This window comes from Hyaena hyaena, unplaced genomic scaffold (genome assembly GCF_003009895.1).
Source record: "Hyaena hyaena isolate Hyena2069 unplaced genomic scaffold, ASM300989v1 scaffold_639, whole genome shotgun sequence".
Classification (NCBI taxonomy): domain Eukaryota; kingdom Metazoa; phylum Chordata; class Mammalia; order Carnivora; family Hyaenidae; genus Hyaena; species Hyaena hyaena.
This window is the reverse complement of record NW_024081271.1, coordinates 503041-527393: the sequence shown is the minus strand read 5'-3', so window position 1 is coordinate 527393 and position 24353 is coordinate 503041. Positions and strand designations below refer to the sequence as shown.

At 45.2% G+C, this 24353-nt stretch overlaps 1 protein-coding gene across 1 annotated transcript in view; it reads right to left on the bottom strand.

Moving 5' to 3' along the window:
• Positions 1-22753, bottom strand: part of EGLN3 (egl-9 family hypoxia inducible factor 3) — a 30324-nt gene extending 7571 nt beyond the window's left edge. Inside the window, exon 1 of the mRNA XM_039216557.1 lies at positions 22094-22753. Coding sequence (XP_039072488.1) covers positions 22094-22450 — 357 coding nt within the window. The 5' untranslated portion in view covers positions 22451-22753. The remainder of the gene's footprint in view (positions 1-22093) is intronic.
• Positions 22754-24353: the final 1600 nt, after the last annotated feature.

The following is a 24353-nucleotide window of genomic DNA, read 5'->3' as shown; positions in this document are numbered from 1 at the left end:
CCCCTGCTTTTCTCCGATCCTTCTTTTGGCAAAAGCAGGTTCTGGGCTCCCACCCTAGACCCACAAAATCAGAACCGCCAAGTAATGGAGTTTAGGGATTATGCTTGGTGTAATAAGTGCTCCTGAATCACCTAATCACTTGCTGTCTTAGAACAATGGTGGTGTGACAAACATTGACAAAGAGACAGGAACCAACCACAAAGGAGGAAAAGATCAGGCTTGCTCAATAAAATGCATAGGATAGAAAGATCAGGAAAGGAAGGGTCAATCAGAAGGAATCTCCGTGTCCCAATTTGTTAGGACAGGCAGCGTGATCAGGTGCAATTCGCAGAAAAAGCCACAGACACATCTTAGTGTGTTTCTCAATGCTCTCCTACTGCCTTCTCTCTTACTGATAATTATCACATCAGATGATAACCTGAAGTTTTCTTCCTTTGTTCAAGCACTCCCTGTATCAGCCAGGTAGAGGGATAAACTAGAAAGCCATACAGACAAATCCTACTGAAAAGTACTATTAAAGAATTACTATTACTAGGGTACCAAATCTCTAATTGTTCCATGGGAAAATTAGAGCAAGGAGTATGGAAAAAAATGGGCAAAGTGCAAAAGCTAGTTCTTTCCACAGGACACTGCCTTATTTCTAAAATATTTTCATAGGGATGAGATATATGCAGGGAAGATATTGAAACTGGCAACATAAAATGAAGGGGATATTTTTCCTGTTTTGTTGTTCAGTGCATCTTAGTGACCAGAACAGTACCTAATACATGGAAGATGTCTGTTTAACAATCTGGTAAGTTGGGGGGGGAGGGGGGAGGGAGCGGGAGGGGACGAAGGGAGGCACATGGGTGGTCCAGTGGGTTAAGTGTCCTACTTCAGCTCAGGTCATGATTTCACAGTTGGTGGGTTCAAACCCTGCATCAGGCTCTGTGCTCAAAGCTCAGAGAGCCTAGAGCCTGCTTCAGATTCTGTGTCTCCCCCTTTCTCTCTACCCCTCCCTCGCTCATATTCTCTCTCTCTCAAAAGTGAATATTTTTAGGGGCGCCTGGGTGGCTGAGTCGGTTAAGCGTCCGACTTTCGCTTAGGTCATGATCTCGCGGTTCGTGGGTTCGTCGGGCTATGTGCTGACTGCCAGCTCAGAGCCTGGAGCCTGTTTCAGTCTGTGACTCCCTCTCTCTCTGACCCTCCCCTGTTCACGCTGTCTCTCTCTCTCTCCTAGAAATAAATAAAAATTTTAAAAAAAAAAGTGAATATTTTTAAAAAATTAAAAATAATAAAATAATAAAATTTGATAAGTGAATGAATTAGCAAATGGCTTATTCCTCTGAAGAGTAAATTTACGGGGCACCTGGGTGGCTCAGTCGGTTAAGCGGCCAACTTCAGCTCAGATCATGACCTCACAGTTCATGAGTTTGAGTCCTGCATCTGGCTCTGCGCTGACAGCTCAGAGCCTGGAGCCTGCTTCTGATTCTGTGTCTCCCTCTCTCTCTCTGCCCCTCCCTAACTTGCACTCTCGCTCTCAAATAAACAGTCATAAAAAAAATTTTTTTTAAATAGTAAATTTACATTCTATCTAGATCAGTAGAGATTTGTCATTTTTTTTATTTTGAGAGAGAGCAAGCGAGCGAGCGAGTGAGAGAATCCTAAGGAGGCTCTCCATGCTCAGTGCAGAGCCAGACGCAGGGCTCAGTCCCATGAACCGTGAGATCATGACCTGAGCCGAAATCAAGAGTTGGATGCTTTACTGACAGCCACCCAGCTGTCCTGAGATTTTTGTCATTTTAAAAACCTATCTTCAGGGCGCCTGGGTGGCTCAGTCAGTTAAGCATTCGACTTTAGCTCAGGTCATGATCTTGTGGTTCATGGGTTTGAGCCCCCGTCAGGCTCTGCGCTGACAGCCAGCTCAGAGCCTGGAGCCTGTTTCAGATTCTGTATCCCCCTCTCTCTCTGACCCTCCCCTGTTCTTGCTCTCTCTCTCAGAAATAAAACATTAAAAAAAATTAAAAAACAAAACAAAACACACCCTATCTTCAAGCATACATGTAGTGATCCAGTTGGTATTTTCCCTCATAAAGGCCAGGGTTGTTTCACTGGAAAATGACCAGTCACGTGGAGGCCCAAACTAATGCACTAGTGGCTCGAAGCATCAGCTTCAATGCTGTGCGTGCCAAGTCCCTCCCAGCGGGAGCATGAACCCATGAGCGAAGCATGTAGCTTGAAAGGCATCACATACACTACACACCAGAAAACAATAAGGCTGAAGAGGAACTTGGCTTTATCAGGATCTTAACACTTAGATCACCGCCCCCCTCACACAGCAATATCAATCCTCACATCCCGCCTCTGAACATCTAAAATGTCCATGCAGTGCCATCTTGGAGCTGAAGTTAGGCTGTTAGCCTTAACCTTGTTCAGAAAGTGGAATTTTGAGGCCACTGCCATCAAGATTTAACAAATGTGGTACCATCAAGCAAAGACTGGCTTGGAGAAAGCTGACTGGTAGCAGGCAGAAATGATGGGCCTGGCTGGGAAGAAGAGATAAATGAAGTCACCTATAATGACTAGGGAATTACTCATCCCTGGAAGCAGCTATTAGGATTATAAGAGCCACCACTGAGCCAATAATGAAAGTCACTTAAGCCACAAACAATTATAGGCTAGATTCCCTACCATCTCTGCCTCTCCCCACTGCGAGGCCCTGAAAAGAAGCAGCACTCCATCAATGCTATATAATCTTATATTCTTAAACAGCTCTACTCTAAGGAAAAGGTCAGTGGTCTGGATGCCTGCCATCTGGTCCACTCAGCAACAAATTGTGTGATCCCGGACTCAGTCTCTTTTCTATAAAGAGGGGCTTGGGTCGGAGAGCCTCTGACAGTCTAAGACTCTATCCAAGCAGCACCCCTAGAGGGAGAGCAGCAGGCTTCTTCAGGGCATTAGGAAGCATTGATCTGCCTCAGAATTCAGTTTGTATTAAATAGTGAAAAAAACAGACACAAACTCACAAAAGTACATCCTTTATGAATTGCTGCGTCTATAAAACTTCTACACTGATAAAGAGCTACCATGTCCCAGGGACTTATTTAAGGACAAAACCCCTAAGTGCCAGCAAAGCATCTGAGTGCTTAAGGAAGGGGGAACAGAGGGCATTTTTTCTGGCCAGGGTGAATCCTCACCCTCTCTCCTGGTTTCTGAAGCCACAGCATCAAGTTTGAAACAATGGAAGGAAATTATTGTGGGCCTCAGTGGGTCTGTCGAAACGACATAGGCCAATTTTATCAGTGTTTTCTGGACAAGAGCCACTGGAGATAGGTCTTGGCTTGGGCATGTTCCCAGCTATTTGCTGGTCTCTGATACTGTCTAGAATCAGGAGGCTAAGGATGTGCTGAGAAGTAAGGCTCACTTCAACAACTAGTCGTGCATTTCTGTGCCAATTTGTACACGGGGCAGAAACAAACCCCGGAAACTGACCAGTTCAACCGCGTTGCTATCGAAACCTCATCAAGCCTGGGAAGGGATTTATAATGTACAGAGGAGGAGAATGCTTCCAAACAGTAAGACCAGGGCCAGAGTACTTGAATTACCGTGCGACCAACATGCCAAGCAATGACACCGACATTGACCGGGAGGATGACTCATTTATTGTCGGCCTTTTATTTGCCAACACTTCCTGACTGGATTAATATTTGAAATTTATAGAAGTTTAATAACATATCAGTGCAGTCCACAAAAGCACGTACCATATAGCCCTATGGTTGTATTCGTGGGTGTGTAAACAAATCCCTATGTCCCCTTATGCATTCACCATTCCTTCCTCTGACCCCACTGTGGCCCCCCCCCCCCCCCCCCCGCCCCCCGCCCCAACCACTCCAGGAGGCCTTTCCAGAGCTCTTTAGCAGAAGGAAATGAGCAGAGGGATGAACCCCTCCCAGGCTGGCTCTAGACCAGAGATACGTGCTCTAGCTACCTAGGTGGCCATGTTCAGGCAGGAACTGTGTATGCGTTCCCTGAAGATGCACACAGATACACAGGACTTGATTAGCCAAATCCCAGTAGCCAAATCTGTTCCCCGAATGCCACAGGCAGAAAAAGAGAACAGTGGTTCTCTTGGAGTTATTGTTGAGCTGGCATCATAAAAAACCATATATCAAAAAAAAAAAAAAAAAAAAAAAACCAAGGAAAAACCATATCTCATCAATCCAAAAGGTAAGGTTGAAAAATGAAGGTCGAAGACTTCCCTTCCGATGCCTACACAGAACACTCTTGACTGAAGCCAGCCACAGCTTGATTGTACATATAAACCATTTCCAAACAGTGCCATCAGCAACGCCCACCGTCCACTCGGCAATGATGATCATTTTAGCCCCACAGGTGGGAAGGGGGTGCGTCGGCCCCATCCAGCCTCCAGTTAGACTCACCACTTCTCTAATAATAACCAACGGCCCAGATTTTTATAGAAACGTATTTCACATCGCTCATGACTTTGAAGTCAGATTCACCAGTCTGACTTGATCTTAAACAAGTAATAAAGGGGCCTTTTATGTAAATTTTAACTTAACAAATTGAAATCTTAATCAGCTCATTTTATTTGTAAAATTTGCAATAGATGTGAATCAATTTTTTAAAAATTGGCAAGAATAGCATAGCTTCAAAGCTACCTGGCTGAGTGACCTTTATACTGGTATTTTGGTCCACTGCTAGACCCCTCTAACTAGTAGGCAGAAATACCAGTCAGTCTTTGTAAGGATTTGTTTTGAATTCTGAATGGTCTTGAGCACAGCATAAAAATGCCACCTAAGTACAGGATAACCTGTGCTTAACCTCTTCATGCCTCAGTTTTCTCATCTGTAAAACTGGCTTATGAGGAGTAAAAGAGGTAATCCACATAAAATGCTTAACATAAGGCCTGGCATACACCAAACACTGCTTCTTTGGCTATTTCTAATTTTTTTAATGTTTATTTATTTTTGAGAGAGAACGGAGCGTGAGCAGCGGAGGGGCAGAGAGAGAGGGAGACACAGAATCCGAAGCAGGCTCCAGGCTTTTCCGAAGCAGGCTCCAGGCTCTGAGCTGTAAGCACACAGCCCAACATGGGGCTTGAGCCCACGAACAGTGGGATCATGACCTGAGCCAAAGTCAGCCACTTAACCGACTGAGCCACCCAGGTGCCCCTTTAGCTGTTTAAAGCTGATGATGTGCACGGCTGTCTTCCCCTCAAGTGGGGCTTCTGAGTAACTCCTCTTCTGGGATCCCATTCTATTTCAGTGCTCTGTAGCTTCAAATCCAGGACTGGCAAACTCAAATAGCCTCTGGCGCTTCCAAGTAAGATAAATGAAGCCAATCGGGCATATATGTGTCAGAACTCCACAGTGTTTGCTACGCTGCCTGCAGCCAGGGAAGGACACTGCTGTCCTTTGCGATGAAGGCCCAGTATTCCACATCTTCAGAGTTTAGGAGGGATGCAAGCAACTGAACCAGATTTGCAGGTAAACTCTCCTGAACAGCTTTTACGCCAACTGTAAAGTAAGGGCCACAAAAAAACACATCAGACTGTACTCCGAAGTCACTGTCTGCTGTCTCCTAAGAGGTCAAGCTACTCGGGGCACCTGGGTGGCTCAGTTGGTTGAGCATCCGACTTTTGATCCTGGTTCAGGTTATGATCTCACAGTTAGTGAGTTTCGAGCCCTGTGTCGGGCTCTGCACGGACAGTGGGGAGCCTGCTTGAAATTCTCCCTCTCTGTGCCCCCACCCCACTCGTGCTCTCCCTCTCAAAATAAACCAAGCTACTCTGTGATAGCTCCTGAGCTACAGGTGGGCACCTCCCCCATCTCTCTTCGCATTGCTCAGAAGCATCTTGTCCAAAGGCACAGCCTCGTCCGTCAGCACCACCCCCATTCCACGTGTCTCCTCCAGTCCTTCTCCCATGTTGGCTCTGGACGGGATCCTTCCTTTCTCCACAAGACACTGACTGCATGGAGAACTTGAGGAAGAATACACGAGGCCAGGCACCGTCGTCAGCTTGGAAAAACAGCCAAGCAGCTCATCACAGGAGGGACCATAATAGCTCAAATCTTCTGGCTACAAACGGGTCCAGTTTACAGTTGGGTGACAACAGCCGAGGCAATAAACTTGCCCATTTTTCTACTCAGCTGTGGGTAGAGGAGTTGAAGGTATACATACTCCCAGGGTCGTTTTTCTGGGTAGTCTGTGTCGGGCACATATTTTAACACACACACGTGATGGGGACAGAGAGGACAGCCCCATGGCTGTACACTTCCTGTCCGGTATGGACAAAGGCACCTGCTGAGAAAAGGGCCCCATCTGGTCATTTGGGGGCTGGAGATGGGATTGCTAATCACTTCAACAAAGACACTAGCTCTAAGACTGAACTCCTATTTCAAAAGAAAAGCGAGGGTGCTTGGGTGGCTCTGTCAGTTAAGCGTCCCACTCTTGATCTTGGCTCAGGTCATGATCTCACACTTCGTTAATTCAAGTGCTGCGTCAGGCTCTGCACTGACAGTGTGTAGCCTGCCTGGGCTTCTCTCGCCTCTCTCTGCCTCTCCCCCGCTCAAGCGGATTCATGTACCCTCCCCCCTTCAAAAATAAGTGAACTTTAAAAAGAAAAGCAAAAATAAAAATGAAGTCTTCAAACTGCTATATGCAGGTAAACCATAAGAAAGCCTAGAGAGAAAAACTGGAAGAGGCATGATCTTTGCAAGTTTTGTTTTAAGGAAAAAACTAAGGATAAGTTAAGCCAAAATGTTATTTTCCACTTGGCTCTGACAAGGACTGAGAGAAGACAACCACAAAAATCCTTTTCAAGGGTGAGTAACTTAAATCCAGAGTAAGAAAGCAAACTGGGATTATTGCTTTAGGCTTTCTCAGTCTTCCTTGTTCAGGGGTAGGTAATCTTCAAGGATGCCTTGTAGGACCCACTATTGTCATTTAAATTCCCCACTGCATGGGACGCCTGGGTGGGTCAGTCGGTTGGGTGCCAGACTTTGGCTCAGGTCATGATCTTACACTTTGCGGGTTTAAGCCCGGCGTTGGGCTCTGTGCTGACAGCTCAGAGCCTGGAGCCTGCTTCAGAATCTGTCTCGCTCTCTCTCTGCCCCTGCCCTGCCCCTGCTCTGTCTCCCTCTCTCTGTCTCTCTGTCTCACAAAAATAAATAAACATAAAAAAATGAATAAATTCCCACTGTACGCTATTCATAAGACATCTTGACAAAATACAGGCAACTGTGCAAAGCTTTCTCCAAGAGTTTCCAGGAAATGTCACTCTGCAAAGTTCACACTGTTGCCAGTCCCATCCTTTATCTGAAACTGAACAACACGGCAAGCTCTCCAGGCGATGATGAACAGTTCATAAACATAAAAAGTGCTTCAGAATCTTTATACCTTCATTCTAACTTCATCCAGATTGACCTAAAGAAACTGGCTGCCGATAAAGGAGGTACTTTAGAGAAAACAGTAGGAAACTGTGCAAACTGTCACTCATTATCTTGGTATCTTGCTTGTTATCTGCCTCATTGGTTAAGAGCAAACCTCGCTATTTCCTTCTTCCTGGTGCCTCTAGTTAAAGACTGATGTAACAAAATGAGGGGAAAATAGGAACTATGCTTTTGGTGGGCAATGACGTGAGCTGTGGCCAGGCTACATGTTCCCCTTCCCAAAGTTTCAGAATCTGACCAGACAAATCAGAAGAATCAAAACACCAGACAGTCCAGACGAACACATCTGTAAGGCAAGGAAGCCTTTCAACAAACCTCAAGTTATTCACTAAAATGTTTTTCTGTTATTCCATTTGTACACGGAGAACCACTTCTGCCTTCCTCGTTTGTTCTAAATCCACACTAAAAATGCCTCTACCTGAACCTGTGTATCCAGAGCACTGCCACACAAAGCCTCGCCTTCAGTTTAGAGCAATGATCATCATGACCCTTGTGCATTAATTTTTTTGAGATGTGAGAGCTTCAGTAATTCTGAAAATGAAAAGTAAGAACGTATAGCCGACTCTCGGTTGCTCTGGTGATGCGGACCTACCGAGCCCTTCAGGTCAAGTGAGAGCATCATGCCTGTAAAGACGAGAATGTACCATCTTCGCTTGAAACCCTGTCGCCAGGCAGACCTTTCCATCAGTGTCCTTGTTTTGCTCTACTAGGAATTTGGTCCCGGCTTTGGGATCATTCAAACCATCAACAACTACCCAGACTCCAGAACCTTCTATTTAGTTCTTCTAGCTCAGCGATGAGTTTTACCAGATGCCAAAACCCTTGAGATTCTTACATTAAAAGAGCTCGGCTCCCACTCGGACCCCAGAAATACGCACACCTGTACACACACAGAAGTCTCTATAAAATCACAGGGATTCACAGCCCTGTAAAGTCTACCTGCACTAGATCAAGATTCTATTACAGGGAATCCTGCAATTCATGCATGAACTTGAGTGAATCATCCTCCCTGGGGAAGCTATTGAAACTCTGCGAGGCCAAGAATTTAAGAAACTATTGTCATTCCTTTCTGAATTGTGGTTAATTCCTCTCCTTGGAGAGGATTCAGCCAGAGCTCTGCAATTAAGCACAGTAAACAGGCCGGGGAACATCGACATATCAATACAGGCTGTTTGGGTTTGGAAAGGCGGCCGGCCCTTCCCCCGGAGGCCTGGCTCTAGGCCAGCAGGGTGACGGCTGAGTGACAGGGCTACGTGCGCTGCGTGAGGGTGGCAGCCAGCCCACACCCGAGCACACCGCAGGGCAGACTGCGGAGGGAACCGGCACAGGACAGCCCTCCCCAGCACTACTCCAGTCACAAGAGAAATGTTTTGAATACGGGCTTCCTTGCACTTATGAAATCAGCAAAAGTCAGCCAGACTCAGGGTGAAGGACATTAAGACAGACGTTTAACCATACCCTTTCTGATGCCTCTCCCCGTATAGTAACAGCTGCCATTTCCTGAGGACCTATGTCGCCAGGTGGCACTTTGGGGTGGCGCTTTACACACACCATCCCATTTAATTTCCTGATTACGGGGAAGGTGAGCAGCAGCTGTCTGTCCTGAGTCACGCTGCTCACAAGTTCTCAGTATAAGTCATTAACCCTGGAAGTTATCATGTGAACCTACAAGTTATCTTTGTTGTCTAGAAAAACAAATTCATGAGTAATCCCTGAGGCAATATGGCAGTAGGGGCTCACAGTATTTAACTTCTTTTGATGTGAGAAATAGTCTTATCAGGAAAACAAAACTTTACCTGCAGCTCTCTAAAGTCTCTGAAAATGTGTGTGGTTGCAGGATTATTGGAAAACTAAAGTGTGGCTGTCCTTAAATTCTTATCTGTAATGAATCCTAAAATATTTCAGGGAATCCATAATAACTCAAATATAACTGGTCGAACAAGATTAAAAAAAATTTTTTTTAATGTTTATTTTTTTGAGAGAGAGACAGTGAGAGCCAGGGAGGGGCAAGGAGAGACAGAAACAGAGAGGGGGAGGCACAGAATCCAAAATAGGGTCCAGGCTCCGAGCTGTCAGCACACAGCCTGATGGGGGGCTTTAACTCATGAACCAGGAGATCATGACATGAGCCGAAGTCGGGCGCTTAATCGACTGAGCCACCCAGGTGCCCCCAGACAAGATTTTATAAATGGTAATTAAAAAAAAAAAAATAGTTTTCAGTCAAATCACATCATGAAAAATGCCTTGACACAACATTGTTAGGCTAAGGAAAACCAGGGAAACACATTCCCTGCAATTCCCAATGAATTTTCAGAGTATTAACTAGGGACACTGCAACTGTGCTGGAAAAAATAAAGTCAAAGAACTTTCTAGGAAACCAGATCTTCTATTTAGGCATGCATTTCAGCACCTGGGAAAATATATCTGCTCAATCAAAGAAAGGACACATAGAAAATCAGTTAGTATTAGAACTCATGAAATTCAGGAGACACATCTGTTTACTGAACAAACATTTGTAGAGTGCTTACTACGTGCCTGGCACTGTTCCATGAACAAATAATCCCGCGTCCAATAATCATAATAACCCCATAAGGCAGGAACCATCATGATCTCCATTTTACACATGAGGAAACTGAGGCACGAGGCACTTAGGTAACTTCCCTTTTGGGACCCAGTTAGTCTGGCTGCAGAGAGAGAGGCCTTCATCATCAAGTCATGCTTTTTCTCCACAGCTTCCCTAATGTCCAACATTAACCCATTCATCCGTTTTTGAGGGAACACAGGTCTTCAGTTCTACTTGAGGCATTTGAAGCCCTTCTCACCCTAGCCTATCACTTTTTCCACAATCATAGAAAATTGTAAAATGCAAAAAAAAAAAAAATCACAAATATGAAAAAGCAGCGTGCTTGCTACGAAGTATGGGAACCAAAGTTCCAACGTGGTGGCGGGTGGGTGGCAGTTCATAAAAAGCACAGAACCAAGGAAATGGACTCTGAATGTTGCCTCAAAGTACCAGCTGTCTACATGGTCTTTGCTTCAGTTACTCCCCCTGGAGGACAAATTCACTCCTGGTCTAATAAACTCTTTGCAGCCCCAGCAGGGCCCACATCTACTTTGGATGCAAATGCTCAACTAGCCCAGGTCATCCCCAGGCTACTCTGCCCCGGCCCAGGTTCTATGGGAGGAAATCAGCCTCTCCGGACCTTTCCTTATCAGCTCAGGTCAGCACCAGCCAAGGTTTTCAGACTTGTTCCAAAGACAGAAGATAAATGACCAATTAAGCAAAACTTTTAGGGGGCACCTGGGTGGCTCAGTTGGCTAAGCGTCTGCCTTGGGCTCAGAGCATGATCCCATGGTTCGTGAGTTCAAGCCCCGCGTCCGGCTCTGTGCTGAGCGCTCAGACCCCAGGGCCTGCCTCAGATTCTGGGTCTCCCTCTCACTTGCTCTCGCTCTCTCTCTCTCTTAAAAATAAGTAAACATTAAAAAAAAATTTTTTTTTAATTTTTTTTTAAGAAAAAATTTTAGGGGTCCTGGGTGGCTCAGGTGGTTGAACGTCAACTTGATTTTAGCTCAGGTCATGATCCCAGGGTCGTGACAGACATCAGGCTCTGTGCTAAGTGTGGAGCCTACTTAAGAGACTCTCCCCCACACCCTCCACCCCCCGCCCCTCTCACTCACTTGCACAAGCTCTCTCGCTCTCTCAAAAATGCAAATAAAAATCTTAAAGAATTAAAAATATCTTTACAAAAATTTTTAAGTAAACACAAAAATGTATTTGTAAGAGGAGTGGCATCTGGTAAACTCAGAGGAATCCCAGGGATGAGGTGAATTTTCCTTCCTCACGGCCAAAGCTTGCTTAGGAGACAAATCCACTCTACCATGTGAACTGGAACTCACTGAATACAGAACTTCCTAAAGTCATGTTAATTAGAATACACTGGACACAGACCTACTGAGCCTTAGAGGAGGGGTGAGATCTAGAAGGAGGAACTTAGAGGAGTAGAAAGTAAAAGGCTCCTGAGAATAAAGAATAAACTCTTTTAGGAGCGGCAAGGGGACTAGAAATAAAGGAGTGCCTGGCTCTGAATTGGGGGAGAGTGGGGGGCAGGGGTCATTAATTTAATTGCCCCCATGTTCTCTTGAGATATATACAAGCCCCACTGTACAAACACAGAAACTGAGTCGTAAACCAAAAGTAACTCATGGAACATTACAGAACTAAGCATGACCTTTCCACCACTAAACACTGCTTCTAAAACATCAGGAACCATGTGTTAACTGAAAACAGGTGCTCCTATTTCCAGAGCGACTGCTTCCGCTCCATGAGAAAGCAACGAGGATGATCCTCAGACGACGGTGGTGACTTCCCAAATACAGGCTCGAACCTTGAACCGGGGAATCAAAGGCCTCCAATGCAAGCAGTGAGAAGAGGCAAAGGGGCTGCTACTTTCCAACCTCCTCCCGGGGAACACTCTGGATTCCCATCAAGCTGGATTCGGTTGCCCACTTTCCCATCCTCCACCCCCACCCTTAAAGAGCTCAGCACAGCCTTCCCGGGTCTCCCAAGGGGCAGCCAACGGACACCAGAGGGCCAGAGGCCACCGCAGGCTCTGTGTGGTGTCCACAGGCAGCAAAGAAGAGTTAGCCCGTAACTAAGGATATCTGTGCTTCCAGCTGTGTTCATCCCAAATCACCGGGAGTCTCTCTCCTTCCTCTGGGTGCCTTCCGCTCACACTTCTCGCAAGACCGCTGGACACAGGAGGGAAAGCAACGCCCTGCTGTCATTCCGAGATTCTTCCTCCCACCTCCATTTAACGTTAGCAGGAGGGAACCAGTTTCCAGTTTCACTCCCATTCTGGCTCTAGAAAATAGAAGTTAACTGATGCAAATACTAGGAAAAAAATGTGGGAACGTGTTAACATGTGATGGCTTTTTCTCAAAAATGTCCCGAATACACTACACGTGCTTGTATACTCTAGTTTTAGCAATGAATTCAGATCAGATCAAATGACTGAACTTTGATTTTCTTACTAACAGAGAAAGTCTAAGAAGATAGCACCACCCATATTTGGCCTCCTCTTAACTAACTTTCCCCAGTGCTTCTCAGACTTTAGCGTGTGTGATAGTCGCCTGGAGGACTCTGAGTCTCTGATCCACTAGGTTGGGGGGGAGGCCCAAGAACTTGCATTTATATAGCACATTTCCAGGTAATCGTGATGCAGTCAGTCCAACAAGCACACATTGAACCACGGTGAGTCTGTGGCAAAACCAGGAGATTCTGTGCAACACCTCACACTGGATGCTAAAAGGTAAAGTGTAATTAGCCGACTGACACTAGGGAATCTGGGGAGGGTGGTGGGTGGGTGGGTAGGTGAGAGGGCGGTGCGTAAAGCAGGAAGTGAGAGGAGTTGCTCAGGCAGTTTCTGGCACGAGCTTTGCTCTGGGATTCCCAAAACTGGCAGGAAACATTCCAATGGTAACCCTGTAGCGTTGTTGAGGATTACCGTCAGCACTTGAGTGTGACTGCTGGTAGGCGTCTTCTTCCAGAAGCAATACGAGGCACTGAGAGCACCTATTTGCCCTCTCAGATGGAAATTTGGTCTCAATTTTCATTTAATGTCCCGTAATCCTGGAGGTCGTTAAATATTACTGTGTCCATGTTCTAGAGGGGGAAAGTGAGGTTCAGAAAACTGACTTGCCCAAGATCACAAACCAGCCAAGGTTTTCAGCCTTGTTTCAAAGTCAGAAGATAAATGACCAATGAAGGAAAAAAATTAGAGGCACCTGGGTGGCTCAGGCAGGTGAGCATCAGACTCTTGATTTTGGCTCAGGTCACCGAAATAAAATGTAAAATGCCCATCCTAGGGCCTAGTGGTAGCTTCCAACGAAACTAAACTAAAATATAAAAACAAAAATCCATCTCATTCATGAAAAGTGGAAATTGAGGTCTTGAGATACCACTCCCCAGGGCCAGGATCAGAAGGTAGGGCTCCAACTTCACAGTCCTGGGTTTTCTTGCTTCTCTGAGTCAGACCCCTACATATGAGCCACTAAGATACTTGGATACTTCCTGGGGCCAAGAAGAAAATTTCAGAACTCGGGGGCGGGGAGACACCTTATAAACCAAAGTCCTTTCGTTGAGATGCTCCTTCGTAGTACATTAATGTAATCAAATATTTAAACACTTTGACTTGAAATTAGGGGCCACATGGCAAAATCTTTTTGTTTTCACCTAACAAAATATTTATAGCTTTTTCTGACACCCTGACATCCTTTGAAATCAAAGTTCCTTTTGAAGACGAAATTAAGTCAAACCCTTACGAATTGTAAGACACTATATATCAAGTTTAACAGTCTCTGCCTTCAAGGAATTTATAAGTGGAGGGCAGGGTAAGCAAATAAGTAGGTAAATAAAAACATGTATGTATGTAGTGGGGAGGCTTGGCCTGAGCTGCCCACAGAGTTCTAGGCTGCAGAAGAGAAGACTTCATGGAAAAGGCACTAAAATGGATTCTGAAGAGTACAAGACAATAGGGAAGCTCAGTGGGCCTGACAAATCCGCTTCTAGCATTTCCGGGACTGGGAGGGAAGGTCGTCAGTCAACAGGAGATTAAGTGTAGAAGGGTCAGATGAGGTCACACGTGGAGGGCCTTAAATGACACGGTAAGAAGTTCAGAGCACGTACAGTGGGCAATGGGGTGAGAGAGCATGGTTGGGTTTTTTGTTTTGTTTTTTTTTTAAAGCATGGAGACTACATGACTGGTGTTGGGTTTTACACTACTTACATTCTGGCAAAAAATCACATTAAAATGGATCAGAGGGAGAATGAGAAACAAAGGCAGGTGATCTATGGTTAAAATAAGTCTCTTGGAAATAAGTCTACTATGAAAGCAAAACAAAATTTTGTTAAAAGAAAAAAAAAGACAAAACTTGAGGTTCCAAGTGAACCTAAAATAAAACAAAGACAAAAAACCAAAACAGTACAAAATAGGCCAAATTTTGACTGATAATCCTGCATGTTCCTGCCCAAATGTTCGATATTCTGTTTTAAATTTGTTTAAATGTTTATTTGTTTTTGAGAAAGAGAGGGAGACAGAACTTGAAGAAGACTTCAGGCTCCGAGCTGTCAGCATAGAGCCCTTCACGGGGCTTGAACTGAAGAACTGTGAGATCATGAGTTGAGCCGAAGTCAGGCACTTGACCAACTGAGCCACCCAGGTGCCCCCAGTATTTTATGTTTTAAAAAGGTTTTGCTTAGGGACACCTAGCTGGCTGGCTCCGTCAGTAGAGCACGTGACACTTGATCCCGGGATTGTGAGTTTGTGCCCCAAAATGGGTGTAAAGATTATATAAAAAATAAAATCTTAGAAACAAATAAACAAAAGAAAAGGTTTTTTTTTTATCCCCTCCCATCCTTCAAATTAACCTGCAAAACTGGGAATCTGAAAGAAGCCATCCTAAACACACACAGACACACAAAAGACTCGCTGTCAGTTCTGTGTGGGGTATGAAACTCTGAGTAATAGTCCCTCAGGTTTAACTAGAAAGATGAGGTAGATATAGGAGGGGACGTGGAGGGAGGGGCACAGGCAGAATCTCTGTTCTGGGTGTCGTGTCCAGAGAGCACAGAGCAAGTTCCTGGAGGTGTTCAGTCTGTGTCACACAGCCATGTCCTTACTGCTCCCAAGTAATGCTCAGAAGAGTGGTATCCTGAACACTTCTCAACAACGTCACATCCCCCAGGTAGAACCCAGAAGAGATGTCCCTGACACCTGAAATTGAGTTTTCCATTTTGTTTTCTTCCCGGTGAAAAAATAATCAGGACGACTATCCTACCCTTTGAGTCTTTGTATCCTGGAACTGTTTTTACACGGTAATAGTATTTTGGCCTCCTTTTGGAAGGAAAAATATCTACTAGGAAATAGGCACGTGTATTCCAGAACTTGAGAAACACTGCTCACTATTTTCTGCCCTGCAGAATAAAAAACTGGCTTGGCCTAATAAGGAGGTGTATATAATAACATGACACTGGTATGAGGGATGCTCAGTAAGTAGGTACCGAACGAGGGAACCCAGTACAAGATCTGAAAGCCTGCATTATACAGCTCTAAACCCACACATCTGGAAGGCTGGGATTGAGCTGGGGGAGGGAGTGAAAAACCTAACCCTCAGTCACTACCAGCTCACCAAAACCAAGAAAAGGAATGTAACCCACAGATCATTATCAAAAGAAGATATAAAATTAAGGCAAGTCCCGTGTTGGTTTAAGATTGAAATAATCGCTGGAAACGGGGTAGAAATTCTATGTATAATAAACCAAGCTAACTAATCTTGCTTGGCAAACAGACACACAGCTCTGAATCGGAGCCAAATCAACGGCTCCTGGCAATCTGCCAAAACCGAATTCCTTAGTCTGGCATCATAAACTGATTTGTCTGTCGCATTTACAATTCCAGTGCCTCTGGATTCCACTACCCGCTGGGCACCCCTGGCAGTTGCCCAGCAGAAGACACCCGAACTATCATGACTGTCAGAATGGCAGCATTTGACAAACACTAGAGAAAAATGACACCCATTTCTTAGAGCAATATTAGTTAACAACTACAAAGTGATACTACAGAGGAATTAGCAAATCTGTTGCTGTAATAATTAACAAAGAATTAATACCCCCCTCCATAGCGCTAGCCTGTAAACTGCTCCTTGGTGCTCGACAGACTTGCGCCAGAACGTCACTTACTGTATCCAAGACCAGAGAGGTGAGTCAAAGCAGAGGTCTTGCCAAACTGAGCAAACGTGGCCCACAGGCGAGGTCCTCCAAGTTTTATCTTGAAGGGCACGATGCTGGAAGTGCCCGGAGATGCTTCTCAGATGTGCTCGGCTCCTTATGGGTTAACTCCACCCCACTTTTAAGCTCCAGCAGAGAAATCTTCCATACATGGTGTGTTTTCAGAATGGAGTTGTAATACGCAAGGCTGCTTGTTATTTACAAATTTGACATTTTTCTAGCCAGAGTCAAGATACAGGGAGAAATTTACAAGTTTGGTTTGATCTGCACAAGGTCAGAAAGGGAAATAATTCGTGACACCCAAAAAGTCGACTGCACATCATTCTATCTAAGGGTGTTTATTAACTTCAAGTCATAATTATATTTAAAAATCCCCAAATCACATGCTGATGCAGCCGAATTAACCTAATGACCCTGTCTCTTCGTCCACCTGATTCTTGAAGCAACCCAGCCAGGAGAGCTCTTCTCTAAAGCACCTTTGCTCAGGCCCAAGACACACCCCAGTCCCTCTCCAAGGGCTTGCGTAAAGCCTCATCTTTCCAAATATAAAAACACCTTACCTGTGGAGTGGTTGGTGGACTGCCTAGGTGTGATTTCTCATACCTCTTTAGCTCTAAAACCTGTATTATTAAAGTTATTTTGGGTCACTTACATTAAGTTTATTTTGGTTACTTCTCATTTCAAGTAAATAGAGAAATTGCTGGAAGCCCAAAGAAGAGAAACAAAAAAGACAATTCACTGGATGAGTGGACTGCTTAACCAGAAAAAGAGAAAGCAAAGTTGGTGACAACTATCTCACCCCACTCTCTATTTTCAGCATACTTCGTTAGGTAGTTTTATTATAATCACTTCCCACCTCCCCGTGCACATCCATGTACAGGTCTATCTCAGCACAAGGCATAAAATGATTTGTGAATAAATAAACATATCCGCTCATTTGCTACTTCACTGCAAGCAGATAAGGTTGTGGTAGAGGGGCCAGGAGCCCAAAATTGAAAAGAAATTATAAGGTACACACACACACACACACACACACACCCCTATTGTCTTTTCTTTGCTCCTAAGTGTCATTCAACAAAATTGACCAGAGACATTATAAAAACTCACCCAGTGGGGAAACCTGCTTTACTGTCACTGAGGCTGTATTTTATAAATTATTTCCTTGAATTAATACCCTTCCTCCAGGAGCTAAGTTATTTTTAAATACAAAACCATTTATAGAAATTCCTCACATCCTTACAAGAACATATTCCAGTGCTTTAAACTCTGGGCCTCCTCCCCCTAAAGTACCTTATTCACAGGCAGACTTTTAAGATCTTAATGACAGAGACACCACACCACGCACGGCGTCTAGTCCTCAAACACTATATTCTAAAAACGGGACCTTTTATGGGCCCTGGCAACCACTGTTTCACAGGATTCTACATGTCCCACCACCACCCTCAACCCAGGCTGTTAGGTCCCCTGGGCCAAGGTGAAACCATCAGACTTTACTCCAGAAAATGAAAACAGGGAGTTTAGAATGTTAGTCAAGTCTCTGTTGATCTCAGACTGAGGCTGAGGTGGCCACTGTGGGGCCACCATCTTGAACCATAAGCATGGAGAAGCACCCAATGCTAGATGGTAAGGAGACTGGGGGAGAAATCCAGAGCAAAGCAAAGACAAGGGCCATAAAGCTCCAGAGAAAAGAACTAACACACCAGCTGTTCTTAGGACTTTCTGGTTCCTAGTTCATGACTCTGGTCTTCTCTGAACCCTGATGGCACTTCCTACACCATGGTCCTGAGACATATCCTGATTTGTTAAGTATTTTATCCCATTTTTATTTAAAGTAGCTTTCAATCATAATAAGCCCCCTTGAGTAAAAGGTATTCCTGATATCACATGAGAAGGGTGGGCCATAACTGTTACTGCTCAGTAGCAGACAGACAAACCCACCACCTTGCAACACATCTTCTTTTATTCCTAACTTATTGCTGTGTCATCATTTGTCTGGACTGGCTCGGACTGATCTATCTGTTCCCAATACAGCTCCCTCGCATAATCCCATTGTTCAGAACTACTCCAGTCAGGGATCCTAACAACCAATCTTGCTAACCAATACATTAGCACAGCAATCCACACTTTCTTCTTCAATCTTTGGGTTTCATCTTTTTGTTGTTTTAAGTCTGAAAATCAAGTGTGAACTAGGGGATCCTACGATTCACAAGCACATACGGATGGAAGCTCCATGAGGCAGGGTCTACGCCTGTTTACCTTTGTATCCCCACCACCTGCCCCGCCCTGCACAGCACCCCACAATGTACACCGGCTAAATAAATGACAAAAAGCAGAAGCATTATAGTCAAGAACACAAACTCTCGATAGAGTCTGACAGATCCAGGATAGAATTCTAAATCTTAAAAAAAAAAAAAAAAAAAAAAAGAATTTTGAATCTTCCACCTATGGCTTCATAACATTTACGAGGGCATAGAATTCTGCTAAGAATTTTATGTACATTATCTTGTTTAATGCTCCTTCCCCTCGAAAGGCTTTAAGGTCTTATTATCCCCCATTTTACACTTGGCGCAAACGAAGCACCTTACCTAAGGCCACAAAGTTACTGAGCTCAAGCCTAAGCCCCTAACACCTATCATAAACGGTTTCTTACGGCTCCCTTTGTGACCTTGGGGAAATGATTTAATCTCTCGGTGTGCTGAAGATTGTGGTTCTGAAGACTAAGTCAGACAGACAGTGTTTATAAAGTGCTTAGCACAGTGCCAGACAGGGCAAACCACTCAATAAAAAGTAGTTCTTATTCTTAAAGTTACTAAATAGTGAGTCTGCAGTGAGATGCTTCAAGCAGGAGAACATTTGGTTCCATAAATTACACGTTCTCTGGAAAACAGCCATTTTCGAGATCTAGGCAGCCAAAGCAAAAGGAGCAAATTATGACCAATATTTATCTTGGATTCTGCCTAAATTCTCCAAAAGGGAGTAATAGATAAGAAATCTCTTGCTAGCCTGAAAGCAATGACCATGCTTGAAGTTAGGGGGCGCCATGCTGCTGTACATTTTAGGAAACAGCTTCCCCAGAGGGTCTCCAGCACCCCTGGATTATTCTGGTCCAACCAACTGCAGGAAGATAAATTCTGACTGGTGACAACTTTTTGGGCAGGGAGGGGGAACCTTTTAGTACTTCTTTCCATACTCTCTCATGATTCCAATTTTAGGTCCAATATATATCCCCCTATTTTATTCCCAATGCCTTTGTGTTTGCTTCACTGAGATAAAGGGCATTCTTGCATGATTCAATGACCTTTAAAAATCCAGGGGGAAAAAAAGTATTTAATTAGGATGAATGGGTTAACAGACATAACCCCAAGAAATATCTAAAAGAAATTGGTCTAAAATAAATGTATAAATTGGCAATTGTTGAAAATGGGTCCTAGGGGCATAATTCATTATACTAACCTCTCCCTCCACATTATATACATGTTTGCAATTTTCCATAATAAAAGGTTACAAATAAGTTTTGAAAATAACTGCACAAACTCTGCCTTTTAAAAATTTAGTTTCTCCTGAAAACCTGCTTGGAGGATACGCAGCAGGAAACCGGGTCTACATCACTAACATGGGAAATGGCACAGAGTAAGGCACTCAGTTGAGGGAAGAGAAGAAGTTAAATTAACTTGAAACTAATATAAAGCACATATTAATGGACTGTTTTTCTACCATGTTTAAGAATGACCAACACACAAGAGACCCAAGTCACAACGCTAAGGAGAATTCTCTGTACAAGCAAATCAAACTTTTTTATTTTTGACTCCAATAGCTGTTTGCTCAAGCCTGGTTTGCATTTGGTTCCCGTTGGCCAGGGAACACCCCAACCGACAGGTGATTCTTCTAAAGGACAGGAATGAAGAGCTTTGTGCCACAACAACCAAAGAAAAGCTGGAAATCTAGGTATGGACAAAAGATGAATTTTCTCTTTTTAACTCACAGTCACCTTCTGAAAGGGTTAACTGAGAAGTTATTTATTCTACCCAGAAGATAATCTATAACTAAAGAATCTTATCTAGAGATCTTTCTTCTTCCTCACCCAGACATACACAATGTTTTTCATTCAATTTGTCTAAAGTCTCGCCTGAAACCCAACCACTGTCCTTTACGTCAAAGCTAAATACAAATACTTGACTTTGAAATAAGTTAAGTGATGTCTTTCTACCAATTAATTCTGACCTCCCTCAGAACACATTGTGTTCCTAGAATGTTGGGGGTAAAATTCTTAGCACCTGAGTTAAATGAAACTTTAAAAACTGATAAGAAGCCATCTGCTCTTCCAGATTAAAGCAACAAGCACTGAGGCTAGCCCTTCCCCCCTCCCCATCCCCAGCCGGGTAAGCAAGGTCAGTCAGCGCAAAGCAAAAACAAAAAGCTAACCAAGACCAATAGCTTCGCAACGCACACCGAAACAACAGATGAAGAGTGAAGAAACACTTGAACGTCAATCTTCTAGAGTCCAGGTGACTCTGCATTTCCCCCAACTCAAAATAAAATTTAGAAAGCAGCATTTTTTCCTAACATTTACTTTATTTGCGTCCAACTAACAACAGTGGTTTCACACATTCTATTCATGTCCTTCTAGCTTGAAAGGCATACAGCAATCTGCTTCTCCCCTACTGTTACCCCACTCCAACCCCTTCGTTTCTACCCATTTCCAGTCTTCACCATTTGCCCTTTATTCAAAGTGTCCCCTACACCTATGAGACAAATGTGACAATAAAGGTATGTTTCATCAAAAGGTCAATCTTAAACTGAGATTATACTGCATATATTGTTGAAGAAAGTGCACCTTCCTTCCCATGCTAGCATGCTTTCCCTCTCTGTGTTAAAGTAAAAGTTCTCTATAGTTCTGAGTGCCCCTGGACCAGTCCTCAAATTAAAGTGCAAACCACTCAGAACTGGCGCTGGAAAATGGCTGGATTATCATTTGTAGAAAAGACTGATGGGGTAGATGGAACTACCCCAAAGTAGCCTACATGGGCCAGTATCATGATGCTACACATTCCCTATTTGTGCCAATGTACCTGCAAATGTTTCCAAGATAAATTACCACCCAGGGAGTCACTTTGGGTGGGGTGAACAAAAACATGGTTTCTTTCCAGAGGTACTAGACTATGCTCTCCCCATCTCTTAATTAGTTCTAAGTGGATTTCTCCATCAATGGAGAGTTAGGAAAGGAAAGGTGGTGGTGTAGGGCTCAGGACCAAGAAAATTTTCCCAGCCAAGATGCTCCAACAGTGTCCTGGGTGCACCAAAGCCAAGGGCAACACTCAAAAGTGAAGAGGAGTTTGACTCTTTCACAGGTCAGACTTGTATCACACCTGCCAAACTCCACAAACCAAAGCTACACTGCAAAATCACAACCGTCTCCAGAATTCTTTAAGAGTGCGTTTGCAGGAATACCCTCTGAACATAGTGAAGTACAATATTAGGTGACTTTAAAGTGGACAGGGAATATCAATAACTCACACCTGTCTCATATACAATGTTCCTAATAACCTGACCCTCCTCCGGACCTTTGGGAACCTCCATGTATTAAAATCAGACCAAAAACCCACAGCTTATCCGGTTTGTACGACCCACCAGACCCATTATTTCAGTTAACAGGTCATCGGAATTAAACACCTGAGTCCTCAGCATTGATTTTCGCTCCGAGGAGGGGGGGGGGGGGGGGGGGACCAGACCGACTTCTCGCTTCTTGGTTAAAAACTAAAGTTCACTTGCAGCCCTGCGAAGGCTACAGACAACGGGCTCCGAATATCCCGGGTTCCCGCGGGCTACAGCGGTGCCGGGGAGCCCGCGCGCGTCCTACCTTGGACCTTTCCTTGACGTAGTATTTGCCCAGCCGGCTCCCGCAGTGCAGGACAAGCCTGTCAATGAGGGACAGGAGGAAGCTGATGGCCTCGCAGCCCTCCTCATTGCCTCCGATCCACGTGATTTGGTCTCCCCGCAGGTGCCGCTTGGAGACGCCGGCGCGGGGCCCGGCCAACTGGCCGTCCCGCAGGGCCCCGTTGCAGTGCAGCTGCTTGACGCGCTCCAGGACGCAGTCGCCCACCACCTCGCCCAGGAAGTTGTCCAGGTAACAGAAGCCGACCTCGTGCAGACAGGGCACGATGTACTCCAAGGCGATTTTCTCCAGATCCAGCCTCATGATGTGTCCCAAGGGCATCTCGCCCGCAGAGCCGAGCCCGGGGATCCCCAGCGTGCACTGAGACCCGGAGCGACCTACGCGCGCGCGCAGCCGAGGCTCGGGGAGCGTGGCTCCGGGTTCAGCTACCTGCGGCGGCCACGGTCCCCGAGCCACCGCCGCGCCAGGCAGAGGGGAAAGTTGCTCGAAACTCTGGAGGAGAGATCCCCTCAGAAACCAGCGGGAGTTGCGCGGGGTTCCACCACCCAGCGCCGGACTGGCCCAGTGAGGAGTCGGAGGGCCCCTTTTGGAGACGCGGAGACACCACTGCTGCGGCCGCGGCCCCAGGCGGGGAGAGGCTGAGGTCCAGCCCCCAAGCCGGCCGACTAGGCGCGTCACCGGCCCCGCCCAGGCCCCGCCCCGGGACCGCCTCTGGGACAGCCCTTCCCCAGGCCAGTCACCCACTCCCAGTCTTCCACTGCCCGGAGCCAGCCTTACTTGTTTGTGACTAGGGGAGGGGCTGGAGAACACACGGAATTTTTAGAATGCTATCGATTTGCATATGTTTTGCATAAACTCCCATAACAAACTTGAAAACCTGGATCCCAACTCTTAAAATGTAAATGAAATTAACACAGTTTGCAGCCACGTTCTGGGCTAGTCACCTCTTGAACAGAATAACAAACCCACGAACAAATTTGTATATTAAACAGTGACCTCCTTACAGCTTTACCTGGTGCCTTTCCCTAGTCGCCTTTCCTCTGCTGTTTGACGAGGTCAGGAGTCTCAAGCCACTGTCAGATTGGGAGAAATACAGTTTTAACTAAAATTAACAAACATCTCCCTAATCCCTACTATGTGCAAAGCACTGTGCCGTCTCAGTGGGGGCGGGGGGTGGGGGGAGGGGAAGGATTGGATGTGCACACTGAGAAAATATTCAAATCAGATATTATCTGATTGAACCCTGAAAATGCTGTGTTTTGCTTTGCTGGATGTTTTCATCGACTTCTCTTTAAAGCTTCTTACTGAAATAGGATGTTCTGAAAGCCTGCCTTCAAAACTAATCACATGTTCATGTAACAGCCCTATAAGTATATCCCCCCCCCCAACAAATAGACTAAATTCTACGTTTCCAATCTCACTTTTTCCACAAGAATCTACACCTACAAAGGAGGGACGGATACCACCTAGAAGACTTTTTAGTTACCCAAAGGTAAGCTGACTGCTTTATGGATTTTTCATTCCCTTTCCTACCAAACACCAGAGATCAGAATCAAGGGGAAAAGCTTCGTAAATTGCATGCAAAGTCATTTCCATATGTTAAATTTTACATTAGATTGCATTCAGTTTCTTCATTTCAGTTGAACAAAAGAACGGACAGGCTCTACAGGTATTGTGTATTTTGTACACAATCCTCTACAGCTTTTGCACTGTTCTCCCCCTCCCAGTAGCGCTCTCCTGTCTGCGAGTCAGAGGCCAGGTATGAAAAGAAGAAACAGAGGAAATCCAGGCCAAGAACAAACAGTAGGATAAAAAAGATGCCTCTGGTACATGCGCAAAGCAGCAGCCAGGGGCACTTTGTGGACTAAGAACCTGAGGAATGTTCGGGAGGAGCAGTCCAGAGAAAACCTTTGGTGACACTTCTGTTTAATGGAGAGGAGGTCCCCTGCCAGGATGAGGATTAGCTGGCACTGTTCGCATAACCTTTCAACAGGAGCTGCACCAACTGGGGTAAAGGCTTGACTCGGCCAGCCTCAAGGAGCTGTTGTACAAATTTGCACAGCAGCTCCGCAATGACAGGAGCCCACCATCCTGGGACCCCCCAGCCTCTGGCACCCAGTAGGTGCCTAATAATAGTTACTGGGAACCTGGTGTGCAACTCTGAGCCCTGGCCATCTCCACGAGCATGTCTGAAAGGCTGCAGGAGGGGTCTATTGGCTTGAGG